We start from the raw sequence: 21,022 nt of genomic DNA, 5'->3' as shown, positions 1-21,022 counted from the left end.
CTGTGAGAAGGGAGTGCTTCTCAGTTCTCTAGTTGAGATGATAAAAAGTTAAATGTTTCATAGTATACCATTATTTGCTTGCTAGGAAACAGCTTTTGGTTTCTAAGCGAGCTTTTGATAGAAAAAAATTTCTACAGCCCCTGTCAAGTCGGGAAGCCAAAAACTTCCCTAAAGCCTAAGCTCTTACAGAAGCGGGAATGCACGAGGGAGAAAAAGGATTACATCATGAAAGTGGAAGATAGCGTCCTTAGTCAATCTGCAACTAGTAAGAGAAAGATTGCAGTAAAATAAGATTATCAAATTTATGGGAGCAGTAGCCACATCATACAGTATAGGAGAAGCTCTTTATCTAGGAAGCGGGGGCCTATTAACATTACCAGGCAGATTCACTGTGACCCTAGAATATCATTAAATTTATGTTAACACGGATTATATGACATCTTACACAGACATGTATGGGAGTAAACGGTTCTACGGCCTAAAGTGGAGGGCCCATTAAATTTCTGCAGGTAGCGATTTTGAAATTCTGGAACACCACACAGACAAGGCAAGTGGGTTTGAATGAAAGAAACAGGCAAACCGATCAAGGCACACCATTGGGCCCAACCTCAGCTACCTGAGACTCAGATGAGCCCAGCTGATTCTTCAAATCCAGAGGGAATTCTTCACTCATGTACTTTTCCAACTCACGTGGGTTCAATGGGTTCTCTAAATTCAGAGGGAATTTTTCATTCATGTGCTCCTTCAACTCAAGTGGGTCTATTGGGTTCTCGAAGTTCATAGTGAACTCTTCACTCATGAGCTCCTCCACCATCTGCAATGCTATTGATTCTTCATCCTCCCACCCCTTATTTGTTCCTTTTTGTGATGATGACGATGATGTTGACGACGATGGTGTTGGCAGTGTGCTGGTCTGCAATGTCCCTAGTTCCACTCTCATAACCCAGTTCGATTCTGAGCTGCTGCCAGCGCCCTTGCTCCAGAGACCAATGTTCAGGGCATCTGGGTCGAGCCGGAGGCATGTGAGCGATGGTGATGCTTGTCGGCCATACCTGGCGAGCTTTGAAGCAAGGCTGCTGGTGTTGCAGAGACGATCTTTAGTAAATGGCAGTGCATACTTGCTGCCAGGATCATCTTTTGTCTTCTGACTGTTGTTGACAGGGAAGTTGGTCTTAGCGTTTGGTCCATTGATTAGCAATGCAGCTTCGTCGTAAGCCTTAGCAGCTTTTTCAGCACTTTCGAACGTCCCAAGCCATAGTCTCCTCTTCCTACGCCATTAACAAGCAGTTGTCAAGAAAGAAAAGAAGACGAAAACGGCATTACAAATTCCTTCTTGAACGCGTGATACTTTTCATCAACTCGAGTCACATCTCCAACTCTGAAACTGTTAGTACCATGATCTCTTATTCTTACATGCAGCATGATTTTGCAACACAAACATATCATTAATCAGCCCACAAGAAGAAACAGAAGGTTATCTTTCAATGTACATATGGCTGATCAGCAACCTGCAGAAAGTCTCACAATGAAGAGAAATTCAAGTAGAACTTACAGAAGCGGATGGCGAATCTCGGAAACCCAAGATCCCCAGTGCCTTTGCCTGACACCTCTTAGCTTGTTCCGCCGCACCATGGCACAGTACACAAAGGAAGAAAAACCTTAGAACAGTACACCACCTAAAATATTTGCAGACTAAAACACTGCACCAGAAAAATACTGGAAGAGAATAAATAAGTGCAGTTTTGTCGGCGAGATACTGCAGGAATATAGAATTGAGTGACCCCAGATACCGGAAAACGGTAAAAAACGAGCAGTTAATATTATCAACCTCTGGGATAAATACCTGAAAGAAGAGTAAATGTTCAAGAACCAGGTCAGAAGGTGCTATGTGGATATGGCAATTGTTTGTTGTTGAATGAATCGCAAACTGAATCTTATGCAGTAACAAAGTTGGTAAAGTCTCATGACATGATTCATTGTCATTTCTACTTGTGATAATAAGACTGTGAATTATGTGAGAAATTATGCAGCATTTGAATGTGGAAAAAAGGAAAACACAAAGAGATGAGACATGACAAATACCTACCACTGTGTGGCCTTCTTAATTGGTGCATGCTGGTCCCCTTGTTGAAGCACACAGTTCAAGTTCAATGGAACAGAGAAGTTTTATGGGATTGGCCTGCTCTTCATGCATCCCAGTTGTCATCACAGTTGCCATCATAAACACCACGAAGCAGATGATTTAATAAGGCACATCAACTTTTTATTCCTAGCACAGGCCATAATTCCACTGCTATTATCGGCCCAATTTTTGGGAGGAGTAGTTGGTTCTATTCGATGTGATGTTGGGAGCTTTCCCTAACAAGGTTCTTGGACAGGCTCCATTCATCCCGATCTTCATCCCCATTTCTTTCACTGTTGTCATAGTAAAAGGAGGAAAAAAAAAAAACAGTCTTTTCCACAGAACCAGGTCACATACATTATGATATGTTAAAAGTTTCTTACCTTTTTTAGAGGAGATCATTTGAAAATCAAGTGTTTTATCCATAGGATATATGGATAAAAACATTCCGATTTAAGGAAAAAAGGAACTTCTCTTCGTATATTCATATCGTGTTTGAAGTAAAATTTGGAGGTAGTTATTTTTCATAATATCACGATTTTCTGGGCATTTCAGTAGTTCTTTAGTTACTCCTAGAAAGTATGATATTATAAGATTAGAAAAGGGCCCATATATTGATATATTGACTATGTTTAATGCAAGTCCTTCTGGTTAAATAGGACTCCACAAATCTCGTGTGTACAGTGTGTTTAATGAAGAATCATGCTCGAACTTTTGGAATCAATCTATGTGCAGTTTCCGCAGCAATTACAGGAAATCAAAAGAGCAACCTTTTCCAAATGAAAGACTGTTTGTTAATTTGCCGACAAATTATAATTGAAAGATCAATTCTTATCAAAATCGGTCATATTAAGTCCCTCTGTAAGCTTCAATATGATCATACCAGATGACAACAATGAATAAATTAGAGTATGTAGCGTTTCCTTTTCGTTTTTCCCTTCTTCTTCACAAAATAAATTAAGTATAATTAAAATGGTAGTAAAACTCTTTGAATATACCTATGACCTCAAAGCGTCAATATCTATGAAGACGTTTGATTCAAAATCTGAGTCCGGCTTGGTAAGGACAGCCTGTCTTATACAGTTTCTTCTCATTAAAGGGTGAGTCAATATTTCAAAGTCGTTCAACTCATTTTTCATAAACCGTACAGATGATCTTTTCAGGTCCTAAATCAGTGGCAGACTTGGTGTGGGTAGTTGCCCGCATTGACCCACATAATTTGTTCTATCTACATATTGTTTCCTCCACATAATTTAGTTTGTTACATATTGGTGCCCTTAAATTCTAAGATTTCTTATATTAGTGCCCCTCACCCACAAATTTCTGGCTCTGCTACTATCTTAAATAGTTGGAAAAAATACAAAATCATGTTTCTCAGCTAACTGGATTAGGTTTATAAGCTGAAAAAGGATGGAATCCTTGCATAATATGATGCGTAGATTGGAAAGAAAATAAAGAAGAATATGTTGATGTCGATTTCTTAGTTTCTAAAAATGGGGAGTCTGAACGCAGGGGTAGTAAATGTTTTTCTAATAACAAAGATCATGAGTTCCAAATGAAACCAGTTTGATAGTTGTAGGGCAGAGTATTAAGAGAAAGCTCAGACAATAGAATGACAAGGATGGGACTCACCACCTGTTCACCACATACATGACTTCAACACTTTCTTATTAAGAGAACTAAAATGCATTAATGGTGCAAAGAAGATGGGACTAACATAGCCAACTTCTGGCAGGAACTACCCTGCAATATGATCCATAAAGCAATGATACTTTACAGAAAACCATTATGATGAGGTTATCTGATAAAAGTAAATTGTCCTTCACCCTTGCATAAGGTTAGTCAGAGTTATCTTGATTCACATATTCTGTCAATTTTTCAGAAAATGTCCAAAATCTCCATTATCCAATCCATTTTGGAGATGGAAGTGATCAAACCTCTGAGAATGGCGATGTGCCTTTTAAGTTGGTCCCACCATTTGCATATGGCATAGATCAATGGGATTACTTGATGTTTTGGATGTCAGGATCACTTTAAGCGTGTGATCTCACAGTTTAACAGGCAGGATACTTGGATTCCCTTGTTAAGATTGTCCCTGTGGTGCTTCATTTATAATTGCATTATCAAAAGCCCAGCCAGACATGTCTTTAATTTGTGGGGTCACTGAATTGTGCTGGCAATGCCAGGTTTGGAGGGACTATGTGAGGAAAGCTTTCTATTTCTTTTCTCCAAGATCAATATCTGCTTTACTGCAATTAACTCAGAAGTGTCTAGAAGCAGGCTAGCATCAAATTCATGTTTCTCATAATTATGCGCGTGTATTTCTTAGGAAAATCTTGCAATGAGTTGGCATTTGTAGCTGTTCACACCCATGATAATTTCCTGCCCAATTGCAGTTGCTCAATGAATGCGCTTGTGTGCGTGCACAACTACACACACGACACAGAGGCATGTTCATGAGCAAGGTTGTGATTCTCTCTCTCTCCCACACACACCCAAAAGAAAATGGAAATGAAGGAAAAAAAACATGTTCAATTGTTGCTCTTTGGTTTAGAAGATCTCAGTAATCCCTTAGCCAACTGCAGTTTACATACAAAAAGGCTACAAACCTAATTCCATGGTTGATCTTTTTATGGTGCTTCTGTTTTACGGGGTTAGATGTCAAGCATGAAGGTATTGAAACTTTTCAGCCGTATACAACGTAAAGGTGAAAATGAACAGAGACAAGTTCTTCATAGAAAAATATTGAACTAGAATATCTGTATCTTGTTGTGGTTAATTGGACTGACAGAGGAAGATCCTGCCAATGAACCATTAAAGTCGAACTGATTAATATGCGCAAAAGGTAGATGGAATAACTCTCTGTTCCCCTTTTACTTGGCTACAGTGTAACCAAAAGTCCGTTGAAATGGTCATACCATGATGTACTGAGACAATAACACCGGGAATGCTAACGTTGATCATTATTTAGCTCTTTTTTTTTTTTAATGTTAACTTGGAGCAAGCCCGCTTCCCCATAAAACCCCCAAGACCATACCTTTATACCCCCAAGATTCTCGCTTGCTTTCGAGGTCTGGAGTTCTGGATGGATCTATAGTACATCCTTCAAATTTATTGTCGCACTTACCACCATTTGCAGCCCAAAGAAGTAATACACTGAAGTGTGACAACGATCATGAGATTCGAACATCGAACCCCTTGAATGTAAATCGCTTTCCCGCCTAATTGCACTATGGCCCTTGAAGCAATCATTACTCAACTTACCATTAAGCCGTTCAACGAGCGAAATGCATTTATTTTGTGACGGTATATTTCAAACTTTTGCAAAAGGGGCTGAAGGATGTGATGCTTTCTGTTTTCTGTGGTAGATCATGCACATGCACGAATTAATGAACATTTATTTCTTTTCTTTTATATGTGCTTTTTCTTTCTTTATTTATTTTTTCAAATTATGCTGAACATTAACATGCAGCATTAAGTCGGTAGATCCTGGAAGTTGCTCTGCCACAGATTAACGCATAGCTTTGATTTTACAGTAAGGGCTGTCATCGCCTTCAAGCCTGTCATTCTCATGTCAGATCTTTCACGCATCTTTTGTTGAAAAATCATAAATTGTGACAATGCAGTTTAGTCTGACCCTCCATTCAATCTCGATCAATCAGTCATTCCACGGGTGGTGGCTCAAGGCTGTAGAGCAAGTTTCAAATGTAGGACATGTACCACAGCTTGAGTAAGGCTTGCCATTATCCTTTTTGTAGTGATGCATTACAGGTTGATTCACAACCAACAACATTTGAAAAGCCTAATATATTTAACGGGAGCGAGAAAAATAGATTCCACTCTATTCTGGGACAATAGATTCATGAACTGCGCATTATGGTTGGAGTGCTCTAGGTATAAAAAGATAATGACTCGAGACTTCCTCTCTTCAACAGCACTGGATGTATATCTAACACAGATGCCATGGTATCTCTCACTTGGATTTCCCACTCCACGGTCATCAATCATCTCCAATGATTTGTCAAAGGAAGAAAAGAAGATATGGACTAAAATTAAAACTCCGAGCTTTATCCACCTTTAGATTAAACACAAAAAAATTGGCCTTTATCGTCCCCGTCATATTCCATTTAACAGGAAGAATCAAGAAGGCACCGCCAATACAGCAGCAACACAACCAACATGCTAAAGATTTTGTTTCAGCAAACAGTTTCAGAGAGTGAGGAGCAGAATGTAAGAGCTGAATAAGCTTTCACTAGAGGTATTGTCATCCTGCGAACATATTGTTGCATTGCTTTACAACAATTTGGTCTAATAAAGCATTTTTTTTCTGGCAGACGCAGAAAAATCTACCGCCTTCCATGGTCATCATCATCTTCATCAGAGTCGCCACTTTCACGGAAACGTGGATTTTTCTCCTGCATAATTTGAGAAGAGGTCCCCGTTAGAAATGGTACAAACAAGAGAGAACTAAGCGAAACCTTAAAAAATATTCCCCATAATACTAGTCCTGCGCTTGTCCAGAGAAGCCTAAAACTGCAGCCTTTATTTATCGTGGAATGTATTTGTCGCAATGGAAAAGCCGGATGGCATTCTCACTAACACCTTAAATGAATGCTGATCGTTTATGTTGCATGGGTTCCAAATTGCTTGTCCATGAAACAAGAGTCTCCACTCAACCCATTCAGTTCAACGAGTCAAATTTTCTATTGGAGATGAAGCAGCTCCTTTGTAATACATGTAAATCCTGATAGGCCACCAACTCTTTACCCTAGGTTGAATTAAGATATCAACATTTCAGACAATGGCACATACCGGTCTTGGTTCCTGATCTGAATTTCTCCTCGACATTTCTGAAGCTGGTCTATCATCTTCTCTGTGCCTCTTGCGGCCATAGTCTGATAAGAAAAATAACAAATAGCAGATTATGAGCAGACAATCAGAAGGATGGATGAAGTAAACATGATTGCAGATCCAACACCAGTGAATGATCATGATGGACATTATGATGCCATCAAGGAGGGTAAATTTACTTATAAAATATCATTTCATTGATGAGTTAACATGGTGTATGAATGTGACTCTTACATGTTGCCTGGAAACAAAAGCCTTGCTATTCGTTTGATTTGCTTTTTGACATATTTGCCATTTTCATTGGAGAATAGAGGACAGATTCTCCAGAAAAGCAAAAGTTCACAGATTTATCAGTCATGATGACAAGCGGGTCTTCTTTTTCATAAGCAATGTTCAGATATTTTGAGTCAGAACTCTAACTAGGAATGGAATTGTCTTAAGGCCTGTAAGGAACCACATTTTCGATAGATGTGACACCTACAAGGCAAGAACGTGATTGCTTGGTGAATGATGATATACCATATATTTATTACTTCCTTGCTCTTAGGTGAGACAAAGATGGAAATACCTTATGCTCCCAGCGACCCAATCAGGTAGCACTAAGGCCTAAAAGGCTTAAACCAGATTGATGGATTGCATTAGGGTTTAAAAGAAGGCAGCCTCTCAAGGAACAACAAGCTCAGGATTAATGTCACAGCTGTTGATGTGTTTTAAGCTCCCTTAGATGGAGCAGACTTGACATGTGAATGAGAGCAATAGCAGGGTCAACTAGCCCGCTAACTCCAACAAAAAAAATGTCATGGGCGTTCTGACTGGTATAGTAGCTAATTCTACAAGGAATCAACATAATAGTGGAGACTTGGGCAGTTTCAATAGACCGCACGCAAGGTCTAAGTACTGAAAGTTCCTGAGTAACAAATACCAAGTTCAGTTGGCAAAATGGGACACAGTAGGCTCCCTCCATACATTTGGTAATACTTGCATCACAAGAAATGAAACAAATAAAAAGGAAATCCTAATCTATCAACAAATTTGATGCTAGTGATGCTAAAAACTTTTAAGGCATTTGGTTACAGGTAAAGTACAGCAACAAAAATGTTTTATACATCAACCAAGAAAATATCATATTAAGAATATGACAGCATAAACAAAAGAACCATCCATCAAATGCTATACCTCTACCATGTCGATAAGAACTCCCATGACCTTGACCTCCACCTTGCCTACCATCTGGGACATAAACAGTGCTTCGTTAGTGGAAATCCAAAAAGACACATGCAGACATCCAAATTTATGCATCCATTGCCTCTGTCACACACACCCACACACAGAGAGAGAGAGAAAGAGAGAAAGAGAGAGAGAGAGAAGAGAGAATTGCTAAACTATATCCATACTGCTAACAAAAGAGTAACAACGGTATTAAGTATTAACCAATAAAAATACTATATTTTCAAAAGATATATTTACAAAAATATATAAAAGCTTTCTCCTTAGGTTGGAATTAAAATTTGAATTCGTTCCAAAATTTATTTCACCTAGAAGGTATACCCTAACACTCCCATTGCAGAACTATACTAAATTATCTTTTCTTTTCTCTCCTTCTCTCCTACATAACAACATCATGACTTCAATAAAAAGTAAATAATCGTCTTCACCATGATGGAAAGAGAATTAAGAAACTAGGAATTTGGGAAAGTAATCTCACTGAGCATCCAATTTTTAAATAGAAGTAAAATATCATTTATGTTGAGCAAAGTAAGAACATATATTGGAAACTAAAAATTACCCAGCATGTAAAGAAATTAGAACTTTTAGGATGAAGCAGTTTATAGCATGTAAAGAAATTAGAACTTAAAATCCTGCAACACATATTCTAATTTATAGCATGGACAGACAATCAAAGTGCTTAAAGCACTTACATGGTGCAGAAAGAACAGGTTGGAAGGCCCCTAAAGATCCTACGCCATAATCCACCAGCTGCCTTTGTGCTTCCAACTCCCTCTGGACTAATTTACCGTATCCTCCTCTGCGTTATGCTCGTTAAGGAAGCATTTCCTCACAAACTTAACTGCTATTTTGAAAATTAAGTTCATTGTAGCAGCACTTACTTCCAAAAGGAAAAAGCCAAGCCAATTTAAAAAATCTCCTGTCTGAGAGCAGAGCAGTAGTTATAGCAACTCGCATTTTCAGTAATTTTTACAAACAAAGATTGCCATGTAAGATAATGCAGCCAGACATTCACAACTGAAGGTTTACAAACAAACATGTCGAGGAACAATATTGAAGAACTTAACATCCATGTCCATCTAAACTACAAGATTTAATTCTAAAGGAAAAGCTTATCTTGATGAGGATGATGGTGAAAAACACACCAAATTAGACTAACAACCATAAGTTGATAGGAAACCTCAAAAAGATAAATGTCGACATAACAACTGATAAAAGAAAAGCTACACTACCAATCACCAGCCACTAGCATGGAAAGCACGCTCAAACAAAATCCATCTCCACCCATGAAAACAGGTACAACAGCTTGAAACTCTGAGTAACAATAGCATGCATCATTTTCTTTTAATTTTCATGATACACATTTGACTGCCTAGTAGAACAAAGGCACTGTTTAGAAACATGTGAAAAACTAGATAATTTGGACACAAATGCAATGCACAGTTACACATCAAATCAAAGCCAAAACAATCATGTGGCATGGACAAATATGCAAGTAAAATTAACTATCTGGAAAGGATATCTGGATCATAATCAGTACGATATTCATCTCGAACCTGTTTGAAAAAGATCAGAAGCATAAGAGACTGTTAATCAAATTCCTAATTCCACATTAAACAAGAAGCAGCACATACAACCTGACCACCACTTCGTCCACGGCCCCATTGCCTTCCCTCCTGGAAACCCCAGTCAAAATCAACACGTATGGGGCGGTCATCAAGGATTGTTCCACTTATATATTTGACAGCATCTTCAGCATCCTCTCTAGAGTAAAATCTGATAATATTGGCAAACCAATATCAGTTACAGAATACCAATACTAAAGATGGAGGTTCATCAATTAAACTTCAATCTGATAACTAATAAGTGTCCATTCCCTTAATGAAGATTTCAACAACAAAAGGGGGTGTAGACAGAGTTGCAAAATATTAGGATTGAAAGGCAATGAATAGTTAAAAATATAATATGAAATACTTTACTATGGAGATCAATGTTTATAAACTTGTCCCTTGACTCTCTCACTCATAAGATTAGACTACCCTTCTATTGGGTCAACCCAGTGGCTGGACTTGGGGCCATCATTAACTCAGTCAGACTCATCCTAATCTTGTTGGACTTGGCCTAGTCGCAAGTTGTAGATAACTAACAGTTTATGGCAACCATTTCCAGCTGAAATAGTTCCTGACCAACTAGAAAACTTGCTCAAAGAAATTAGCTGTTGACCTTTTTGCTTTTCTTTTTTTAATATTTACAATTTATTTTAATTTTTGGTTTCACAGTAGCCGTAAACATGGCTCTCTCTCTTAAAGATTGTACGATTTGGATCGGGTCAACCAGACCCAACCCATCTTCTCCACACGCCCAATCATAATGGGCGGTGGCATACTTGTATTTTTTAACATTGTTTTGTGTACTTTATTGTATACCAAATCAGTATATAATGACATCAAGAGGCAGACGTTAGGGTTGTTGCTCTCTTTCTTCTCTCTCTCTCTCTCTCTTGTATGTGCAGCACATTCCTCTTCTTCTCCTCTTGCATCTAACTTCATCCGGTGGTTTGGCATTAGATATCAAAATCTTACATGGTATCAGAGCGGGTTTTGCCATTGAGAATGTTCGGTAAGAATCTATAATTTCTACCCTAATCTTTTGTTTTTTGCCTTAATCCTCAAATATCTGCCCTAACCCTAATTTTTGCCATCTGCCTTAATCCTCAAATATCTGCCCTAACCCTAATTTTTGCCATCTGCCTTAATCCCAAATTTCTGCCCTAATACCTGGCGTCTGCCCTAATCTCTGTCGTGGGCCTTAATCTCCAACTTTCTACCCTAATCCCCAAATTTCAACCCCAACTTTTTGCCCCAATTCCCAAATTTCTGCCTTAATCTCTGTCGTGGGCCTTAATCTCCAACTTCCTGATTGCTGCAAGTATGGATCGCAATCGAAATTCCAACATCTAGTCGTCCAATTTCCTCTCTCAACTCATCTCACAAAAGCTAAACCATACCAACTACTTGACATGGAAACGTCAAATAGTCCCGTTCATCAAGAGTCATCGTCTCTATGGACATCTCAATGGCACTATACCTGCGCCACCTGAGTAGGTCATGCGAGAGGTGAAGAATGTTGCAGGGCAAGTTCAAGAAACCGTTGCAGAAGTCAATCCCGAATATGAGACGTGGATGGCACATGATCAATCTCTTGTTGCCTATATTACCTCTACACTATCAGAGGAAGTTTTGGCGGGCATTGATGATGATCTTTCAGCACTTGAGTTGTGGAATGTTCTCGCTACCACATATTCTCAAGTATCAAAAGCTAGATTTCCACAACTCAAGAGGCAATTTCAGGATATCAAACGCGGAACACGTTCAATCTTGGAGTACATACATGAAATCAGAAATATCAGCGACCAACTTGCAATCATATGGCACCCAGTCAGCGACAAGGACAAGGTACAACAGGCTTTGAGTGGATTGGGGTCTGAATTTGACGTTTTATGCACTGCTTTAGAAGTATTGCCTGTTCTTCCATCTTTTGAAGATATGAAAGCGAAATTGATTCAACATGAAGTGAGTCGTGTACAGCGACAAGAATTAGTGCATTCTAGCAGTCACAATGTATTGGTCACTGGAGCCCATGCTTTGCATGGTAGTCGTCCAAGAGTTTCGAACTCGCAGGCGGGGATGGGGAAATGTACTCTTCCTACACCTAACACAAATGCACAAACAAATGTACCACGAAGAATACATACTTGTTTCTATTGCAATAAGAAAGGACATGTGAAGTCAAAATGTTGGCATAATCCTCAAAACAAGGAAAAACAGGTCAGGCGTGACAATAAGCCAGCAGGGTCGACTGCATCGAACACGCTTGCAGCGTCAAACATTTCTCCTGATGTGCAGCAAATTTTAATGACAGCTCTGTCTAAAGTCAATCTCAAGCAAAATGAGGATGGGCAATGGTATGTGGATTCTGGTGCTACAACCCATGTGATTGGTGATGCAGGTAAGCTTTTTAGTGTTCTCCCTTATTTAACTAAGGGCCCGTTGATGAGCGGGTGAAATTTAACGCGGTAAATTTACCATGGTAAATTTTTCTGAAAAAATTTACAGGATGAAATTTCTCCCTCTTCCAATCTCAGGCCCTGTTTGATGGGCTGGTGAAATGTAACGCGGTAAATTTAACCCTGTTTGATGCACATGAAAAATTTAATGTGGTAAATTTAACCCTGTTTGATGCACAAGAAGAATTTAACGTGGTAAATATTGTTTTTTTTTTGTCTTCTCCTCTCCAAATCTGACTAGGGAAGAAATTGGATGATGATCTTCCAAAACAACAAAATGTTTAGGGTGTATTCCCTACCATCCAGAAAACAATAAGAACAAAATGTTGAGGGTGAATTCCCTATTATCCAGAAAACAACAAGAACAAAATGTTCAGCACGTATTCCCTACCATCCAGAAAACAACAAGACACACAAGGTACCAACAACACATTTATGTTTACAACAAGAACAAAATGTTCACATGAGAATGCATGGTAGCTCAAATCCTAAAATAAACAAGTCAAGAAAACCTACAACCTAAAATTAAAACCATTAATTTAGCAACATAAAATTAAGTGAAGCATGAAAAGGTACACAAAACTGTCAAAACATGATAGTTGAGAAATTTCTGAGTGCCCTGAAAAGGTATCTAACTAATGCTTGGACATGTTTTGATCCTGTAGAAAGATAGTCCAATTTACTCGATCTGATGAAGTCCAGTGCATTGTCTAAGAGTCCAGCTCTACTCAAGAGGTCAACCACGCAGCCATAGTGCTTGACATCAGGCATAATTTTGTGTTCTTTTTTCATGCAAGCAAAGTATTTCAGACCCTCATTCACTAGACCAGCATGGCTGTAGGCACCAAGGAGTGCCAAAAAAGTGACTGCATCCGGCTCAGAATGAGTCTCGCTTGGGCATTTCATCAAAGGCTTGACGAGCATACTCTATCCTCCCACATTTCACATACAAATCAACAAGAGAATTGCCAACAAAGACATCAAATTTGATGCTCAATTTCTCCAAAACCGAGTGCAAACATCGTGCCTGGTCCAACACACCCAGCTGAGCACAACAGCCCATGACGCAAACCAATGTCGCTGAATTTGACTTCATACAATCATCCATCAAAAAGTTGAACGCCAATAACCCCTCTTCCCAACAATCATTAGCAGTGCGTAGCATGTGATCAGGCTAGTCCAAGAAGCCACATCTCTCTGCAGCATATTATCGAACACTTTCGTTGCTTCCCCTAGAAAACCTAACTGCCCATACATGTGCATGGTCCCAGTCAGAACATACAGATCCAACGCATACCCAAGTTCCAAAACATGACAATGGAGTGATTTCCCTAGCACCAGACCATTCCTAGCTAGAGATCCACAAGCGTTGAAGAGAAACGGGTATGTGTATTTATCAGGCAACATGCCATCACGAAGCATTCTGATCACTGGTTGTCCACTGGAAACAAACCCCCTGATCATCGTGCTCCATGGTAAAAAAAGACAGAGAGCGAGAGAGGAGTAAGGAGCAACTGGCGGTGGAATTCTTCATGGTTCCTTGGTAAAAAAAAAAAAGAAATCAGAGAAAAAACATCATGGGCCAGTAACAGAGGGCAGCAAATCTAGTTTTTCTCATGAAGATTTCATGTTTATGCAGAAAAAACATCAAGCCGGCAAACAGGGACGCAGAGACAAGGCAGCAAATGAAACGCCCAAAACGCTCTCTTCCCTGTCGGTGAGAAGCCACAGAAGAACTTAGGGCAGGAGAGAAAAGGAGAAAGGGAAGGCATCAGAGAGAGAAAGGGAGAAAGCATACCAGCGGAGAGCAGAGAGGCGACGGCGCAGCGGAGAGGCGAGTTCGTTCTACTGTGGTACTGTGGTAAGATGGTGAGAAGGCAGGAGGGAGCAAGAGCTGCAGAGGGCCAAAAATGGGGTGAAACAGCGCCCCCGAAACATGAACTCGAGCCGGTGAAATTTCACCCGCTCCCTTTTGGGTTAAACGGGTGAAAATTCATCCCATTTGATGGGTTTTTAATGGGGCGGGTGAAATTTCACCCGCCCGTACAGATTTACCCCTCCCCAGGCCATTTCACCAGCCCATCAAACAGGCCCTAAAGGTTCAGTTGTTACATGAGATGGTTCCCATCACAAAATACCGCACATTGAAAATGCACATATATCCAAGGCTCATTCCTCCATACCTTTAAAGAATGTTCTTGTTGTTCCAAATGTCAAGAAAAATATCATTTCTGTGTCAAAGCTTATCGATGATACTCATTCGTTTGGGAGTAGATATTATGTTGTTTTCATTGACTCTTATTCTCGTTACACTTGGATTCACTTCATAAAAAATAAATCAGAGGTTTTCCGCTTGCTCACCCAATTCCATGCCTTAGTCCAAAACAAATACTCCAGTAATATCGTGCATTTCCAATGTGATGGTGGTGGTGAATTCACTTCAAATGAATTCACTGAGTTTTACTAAATCATGGGATCACTAGACAGATTTCCTATCCACACACACCAGAATGACATTGCTGAAAGAAAGCATAGACATATAGTTGAAAGTGCACTAAGTATGATGCATGATACAGATGTGCCCATGAATTTATGGATTGAAGCTTTTCATACTGTTGTTCATGTCATTGATCGACTGCCATTATCTCTACTTGAGGGAAAATCTCCTTTCTTTGTTCTACATCAAAAACAACCAAATTATGATGAACTACGTGTTTTTGGATGCATTTGTTATGTTCATGTTGATGTTTCTCTGAGAAATAAATTCCAAGATCGAGCTGTCATGTGTAGATTTGTGGGTTATGCAGAAAATTATAAACGCTATCGGTGCTACAATCCGAAGACTGGACGTGTGCATATTTCACGACATATTTTTGATGAGTTCAGGTTGAAAGATTTAAAGAAGACACAGACAACATCTAGTGCAAGAAATGATGAAAAAGATATATGGCTGAATGCTGAAATATTAGGCCAAGGAGCTAACACACACCACACACAAGGTGAGAGGATTATTGATGAGTTTGAGACAGCCACAGCCACTGAGATGGAAGACACATCTTCATCTACTCAGTCCAACAGCATGACTTCACCTAATCGTTTTTCAAGAGTAGTGTATACTCGACGATTAGTTCCAACAACTGCTCCAGAAACTGCCACTACTTGTCCACATAGATCAGAACGTGTGCACCCCATTGATAGATGGGTAAGTTATGATCATTTCTCTTTGGATTTTCAGTTTTTCATGACAGAATTGAGCAAAAAGGTGGAGCCAAAATGCTATGAGCATGCGTGCAAAAGCAAATATTGGGTTGAAGCCATGAATGAAGAAATGGCTGCCAAACAAGATTGTTCCTCGTCTGGATTGTAAGAATGTAGTGGGCTCAAAATGGGTTTACAAACTCAAGTATAAACCCAATGGAATTGATAGATATAAGGCTAGACTTGTGGCTAGAGGTTTCATTCAGCAGTACGGGAAAGATTATGATGAGACTTTCAGTTCAGTCATCAAGATGGGAACAATCCGGGTTATCACATCTCTTGCAGTCTCATATGGATGGACTTTGTATCAGTTGGAAGTTAAAAATGCTTTTCTCCATGACTTTCTTAAAGAAGAGGTATACATGGAACAACCCCCAAGTTATGCTACAAATGATCCTGCCACAAAAATCACTGTATGGGCTTAAGCAAGCATCTCGTTCATGGTTTGATAGATCTTCCCTTCATATACAGCAGGCTGGTTTTCACAAAAGTTCACTTGATCACTCCTTATTCATATATCATTCAGGTGAAGTTACCATTTGGCTGCTCATATATGTGGATGACATAGTTCTTACTGGAAATTCTTCATCTCATATATCTCATGTAAAAGAGCTATTGAAACAAGAATTCAAGATGAAAGACCTTGGTGAATTACGGTATTTCTTGGGCGTAGAGCTTGATAGAAACGACGACACATTAACTCTTACACAACATAAATATACTCTTGATATTTTGGACAGAGCAGATATGACAAATTGCAAGCCTATAAATACACCTAGTGTTCTCAACACCAAATTGAATGCCTCTGATGGGAGTGATGCATACTCAAATCCTAGTTTCTATCGAAGTATAGTTGGCATGTTGCAATATCTCACTTTTACACGCCCAGACATAATCTATGCAGTGAATCAAGTATCTCAATTTATGCACGCACCCACAGAAGGGCATATGGATACTACCAAACGCATTTTGCGTTACCTTAAGGCCACTCTTGGGGATGGACTTGTCTACACAAGGCAATCATCTGTTTTACATGGACACAACATTTTCACCTATACTGATGCAGATTGGGCAGGTGATCCAAACAATAGACGATCAATTTCCGGTTATTGTCTGTTTCTTGATTCCAATCTTATTTGTTGGAGTAGCAAGAAACAACGTGCAGTTGCCAGATCTAGCACTGAGGCAGAATACAAGGCAATGGCTGCAGGCACAGCTGAAGCTTCATGGTTACGTCATCTGCTTGGGAAACTCTCCCTTCCCATTGCTCAATCGTCTCTATATTGTGACAATCAAAGTGCAATCAAGATTGCTTTCAATCCTGTTCTACATAATCAGACTAAGCATATAGAGATCGATCAACATTTCATACGTCAAAAGGTAGACGAAGATGAAATTGCTCCCATTTATATAGTCACGTCTCAACAAGTAGCTGATCTTTTTACTAAATGGCTTACATGCTCAATCGTCTCTATATTGTGACAATCAAAGTGCAATCAAGATTGCTTTCAATCCTGTTCTACATAATCAGACTAAGCATATAGAGATCGATCAACATTTCATACGTCAAAAGGTAGACGAAGATGAAATTGCTCCCATTTATATAGTCACGTCTCAACAAGTAGCTGATCTTTTTACTAAATGGCTTACATGACATCATTTCTGAGAATTGAAGAACAAGTTGTGCATGATCAAACCTCATGCACAACTTGAGGGGGGCTGTTAAAGATTGTACGATTTGGATCGGGTCAACCAGATCCGACCCATCTTCTCCACACGCCCAATCCTAATGGGCTTTGGCATACTTGTATTTTTTAACATTGTCTTGTGTATTTTATTGTATACCAAATCAATATATAATGATATCAAGAGGCAGACGTTAGGGTTGTTGCTCTCTTTCTTCTCTCTCTCTCTCTCTCTTGTACGTGCAGCCCATTCCTCTTCTTCTCCTCTTGCATCTAACTTCATCCGGTGGTTTGGCATTAGATAGCAAAATCTTACACTCTCTATCTCTCTTTTATTGGCAGTATGTAGATAATGTCACGAAAAATCAAGAGTTTTACCTTTTCTGGTGAGACTCACTCACTTCTTTGTTTTCCTCGTTTGGTTTCTTATCAGTTGTTTTGCTTGTTATTCTTCACTTTTTTTGGTGTTCATTGAGTTAATTGTGGACTTTTCTGCTGGTTCATTTTAATAGGCTGCTATTTTGGTTTTTTCATTCATTTCCCAATTATTTTCAGTTTGTCGCTTTCTTTTGCTACTAGTGGACTTACTTCTCAAGTGCATTATCAATCAGCCAATTCTATACATTTTTTATGTTTAAACATCATTTTGTACATAATTCTCTTTCAGAATCAGCAGCTAACAAACCATGCTGATTCGCAGAGTCACAAGTTAGTAGTGAATGAGTCGACTACCGACTCACCAGGTTTCCAAAGTTGTTCAGGACAGACTATGTACAAAGGAAAAACTTTATTCTGAATGGACTATGTAACAAAGCAAAAGCTACCTTTTGAGGCTCAGTTAGCATAAACCTGTAATTACCTAGCCTGAAGAGAAGAAACTTAAGTAGCAATTTTGCTGGTAAGGAAGCACATTTTATTTCTCATAATTTACAAAAACGTGAAAAAAACGTTTTCAAAAGCTCAGTCCCAAGAAACACAAGAAAAAAATAAAGAAAAGAAGGAAAACATGAGTTATCTTCCAATAGATCATTTTCTTGAAATAGCATGGCAGAATGTTAGGAGGAAAGAAATGTATTTGAAGTTTGAACCATCAAAATAGCATCAGAATCTTAGCATGGTTATCTTCAATTAGAAATATTTTTGAAATTTGTGCCAGGTGTTCATATTGTATCAAAAAATTTTCACAGACTTGCACATATAGGTTTTAGAATATGTATCATATTATGAGGATCGTGCTCTATGCAGCACCCCACAAGTAAGCCACTCCTAATGAGAATTACCTAAGGAACTTCAACATTGCAGTTCCACAAAGTACTCTGAATGGCTTTAGTAAGAGCTTCAAAAAGACACAGGGTCAATTACTGGTCACCAAAATGGTGATACTACAGGAGCTCCCAAATGTAAATTATAAGAAAGTACCTTAATCTGTACTTACATGACAAAGCAAAAGCCACAAGGTGTTTTAGTATTTTTATCCAAGCCCATAATGATCTTTTTTATCTCTCCAGCACGAGAAAAAAGCTCATAAACTTGTTCTTCAGTGGTGTAAAATGACATGTTCCCAATGTAAATAGTGGTTGATGTTTGAAGTGCAATATCAAATTCTTCTTGTGTACCAGGAAACCTTCGATCCCGATATGCTGAAAGCTTGCCAGGGTCCTACAGGAAAAGGAAAACCATATGTTACTAAACCAAACAAAATGGTGGTCTGCAAGATGAACATTTTAAATTGATAAATTGTTTGAGACAAAGAAGAAAATAAGTAGACACTAAAGAGATTACAAGAAACACACCCATTAAATGGGCGCAGGTCAAAAATGCCTTTTTTCATTAACAAACAAGATAAAAACACTTCAACCCAATGAAGCACACTAAGAAATACAGCGTAGCACTTCCAAGATATCTAGATAAAGAACTCTAAATGAACTCAATCTGCCCAACCAATACGGACATGACTTTAAGATAGTACATCAAAAAAGGCAAGCCTAATTAGATAGTTAGACCAACTACAGACATATTGTCAAGGCATCAAACGAAAGAGTTAGTACAACCGGATCTCCCCAAGCTATGCCGACTACATTTCGTGCTACATTTATTTTTGAAAAAATGAAAAGAAGAATAAAAAAAAGAGATAAAATGATGAGAGACCGAAATCCTAAGACAAGGTGCAAGGCAATAGACCATCTAAATGAACCCAATTCCAGCTTTCACAGTGAATTACAGCTAAAACTCGAACTAAAAATTCAATATATCTAAATGAACCCAATTCCAGCTTTCACAATTAACGTTGCAGCTTTGACTCAAAGAAATTAAATAACAAACGAGAAAAATTCAAGAAGTTACCTTAAACAATGAAGCCATCGGCGTCTCTATACAATCACCATCCACATAAAAACGCCCCAAAAAAATTCCTCTCTAGCAATCACAAAAGCCACTTCATGTCAATGCCACAAAAAATATTGTACTATCATGCTCACATGCTACATGTAAAAGATACCAAGGTAGTCCACGAGATCTCTTCCCGCGCCTGGCCAACGGAGAAGTTTGAGCTACCCAAATCGAAGGGCGTGCATCTATTCCAAGCTAAAGGTACTGGAAACCTAGGTTCCACAGCCGAAGCTTTTTCGGCGGACGGTGCAAGAGTCGACGGGTTGCTACTTTCTGGTGACAGAAAACCGAGAATTTTTCCCGGACATATCCATTACAAAGAAAGAGAACATCGGGTTCCTGACAGAGTCTGAGGATATCCCACTTACCCAAAAAAGATTGGGATAAGCTTGGGCACTGGGTGGTAGCCCTCTAAGAGGACTATCATAAGTAGGTGCGCACCGAAACACAACGGCTTCCGTTGCAGGCAAAGAAAAGAAGATATGTGCATTTACACACACACACACACACACAGAGATAGAGAGAGAGAGAGTACCAAAGTGGGAATGAAGAATTAGGGCTCAGAATGCCTTGAACAGAAATGCTATCGCCCTCTATTTTCCAGTGAAGAAGCAAGGACTCGTGGAGAAGACAGTAGGAACGCACACAGACGCAGATGGAAGGAAGTCGTAGCCGGGGGGAGAGAGACAGGGAGGGAGGGAGCGAGCGAGCGAGAGCTGGAGTTCGGCCCTGGGGTTTTTGAGGGGGTTTAAAAATCGGCCCCTCTCCGTCGCTACATATTATATTTTATTTTATTATATATATATATATATATATATATATATATATATATATGTATATATATATATATTACTTTTCTTGGAGATCTCATCAGAAAGTTCAGTAATAAAGTAATGAGTAAAGTAATTGTATTGTTTTCAAGGTAACAGATGGTTGTTTGAGAATTGGTAAAAGGACTTACTTGAACTTCTTTGGATTATGAGTGCCCATGTGTTACATGTCCATTTGTTGACTGTTGTTCTATAAATTTCTCAACAAGAAAATAAAATGTAGCGATGGAGAAGGCCGGTGCATCAAAATATATATATATATATATATATATATATATATATATATATATATATATATATATATATATATATATATATATATATATATATATATATGCGTGTGTGTGAAACAGTTGGTAAGGGCTTGTGGTCGATTATCGTCAAGCCAATTCGAGCTCAACTCATTAATCAACAATTCGAGCCAGGATTTAAATTTATATTGGAAATGTTAAACGAGTTGAGTTTGAGTCGTAAGAATTGAATTCATTTAAACTTGGCTCGACTACATAAAAATGATTTAACGGGTTAAGATGTTGACATAAACGAGTTAAGCGAATCGAGTTCGAGCCTATTTATGAAGCTGCTTAAATTTATT

The 21,022-nt window shown here is 38.9% G+C and overlaps 2 protein-coding genes across 2 annotated transcripts; both read right to left on the bottom strand.

Moving 5' to 3' along the window:
- Positions 1–277: 277 nt before the first annotated feature.
- LOC116260077 (ethylene-responsive transcription factor WIN1-like) lies at positions 278–1,722 on the bottom strand. The gene is made up of 2 exons (XM_031638161.2): positions 1,553–1,722; positions 278–1,268 (listed from the first exon to the last, which is right to left on the bottom strand). Exons 1-2 carry the CDS (start codon positions 1,630–1,632, stop codon positions 584–586), a joined length of 765 nt encoding a protein of 254 aa, XP_031494021.1. The 5' UTR covers positions 1,633–1,722; the 3' UTR covers positions 278–583.
- Positions 1,723–6,169: 4,447 nt separating this feature from the next.
- Positions 6,170–20,346, bottom strand: LOC116260078 (nuclear cap-binding protein subunit 2). The gene is made up of 9 exons (XM_031638162.2): positions 20,133–20,346; positions 19,553–19,624; positions 18,645–18,868; positions 9,838–9,976; positions 9,723–9,756; positions 8,893–9,003; positions 8,150–8,203; positions 6,935–7,017; positions 6,170–6,537 (listed from the first exon to the last, which is right to left on the bottom strand). The coding sequence occupies exons 2-9, from the start codon at positions 19,568–19,570 to the stop codon at positions 6,469–6,471; spliced, it is 732 nt and encodes a 243-aa protein (XP_031494022.1). The 5' UTR covers positions 19,571–19,624; positions 20,133–20,346; the 3' UTR covers positions 6,170–6,468.
- Between the last annotated feature and the right edge of the window lie 676 nt (positions 20,347–21,022).

The sequence above is a fragment of the Nymphaea colorata genome, chromosome 9, assembly GCF_008831285.2.
Source record: "Nymphaea colorata isolate Beijing-Zhang1983 chromosome 9, ASM883128v2, whole genome shotgun sequence".
Lineage (NCBI taxonomy): Eukaryota > Viridiplantae > Streptophyta > Magnoliopsida > Nymphaeales > Nymphaeaceae > Nymphaea > Nymphaea colorata.
Note: the sequence above shows the minus strand (reverse complement) of the source record. Positions and strands in the feature narration are given on the sequence as shown.

Bases quoted from the DNA above. Each gene is read 5' to 3' on its own strand.
- LOC116260078 (XM_031638162.2), bottom strand. The intron at 9,977-18,644 runs GTAAGTACAGAT...CAATATTATCAG, and splicing joins TGTGGCTTTTGCTTTGTCAT to ATTTTACTCTAGAGAGGATG. The intron at 7,018-8,149 runs GTATAGCATTTG...TTTTCTTATCAG, and splicing joins TTCTTATCGACATGGTAGAG to ACTATGGCCGCAAGAGGCAC.
- LOC116260077 (XM_031638161.2), bottom strand. From the start codon at position 1,632: ATGGTGCGGCGGAACAAGCTAAGAGGTGTCAGGCAAAGGCACTGGGGA. The intron at 1,269-1,552 runs GTAAGTTCTACT...TTAATGGCGTAG, and splicing joins GAGATTCGCCATCCGCTTCT to GAAGAGGAGACTATGGCTTG.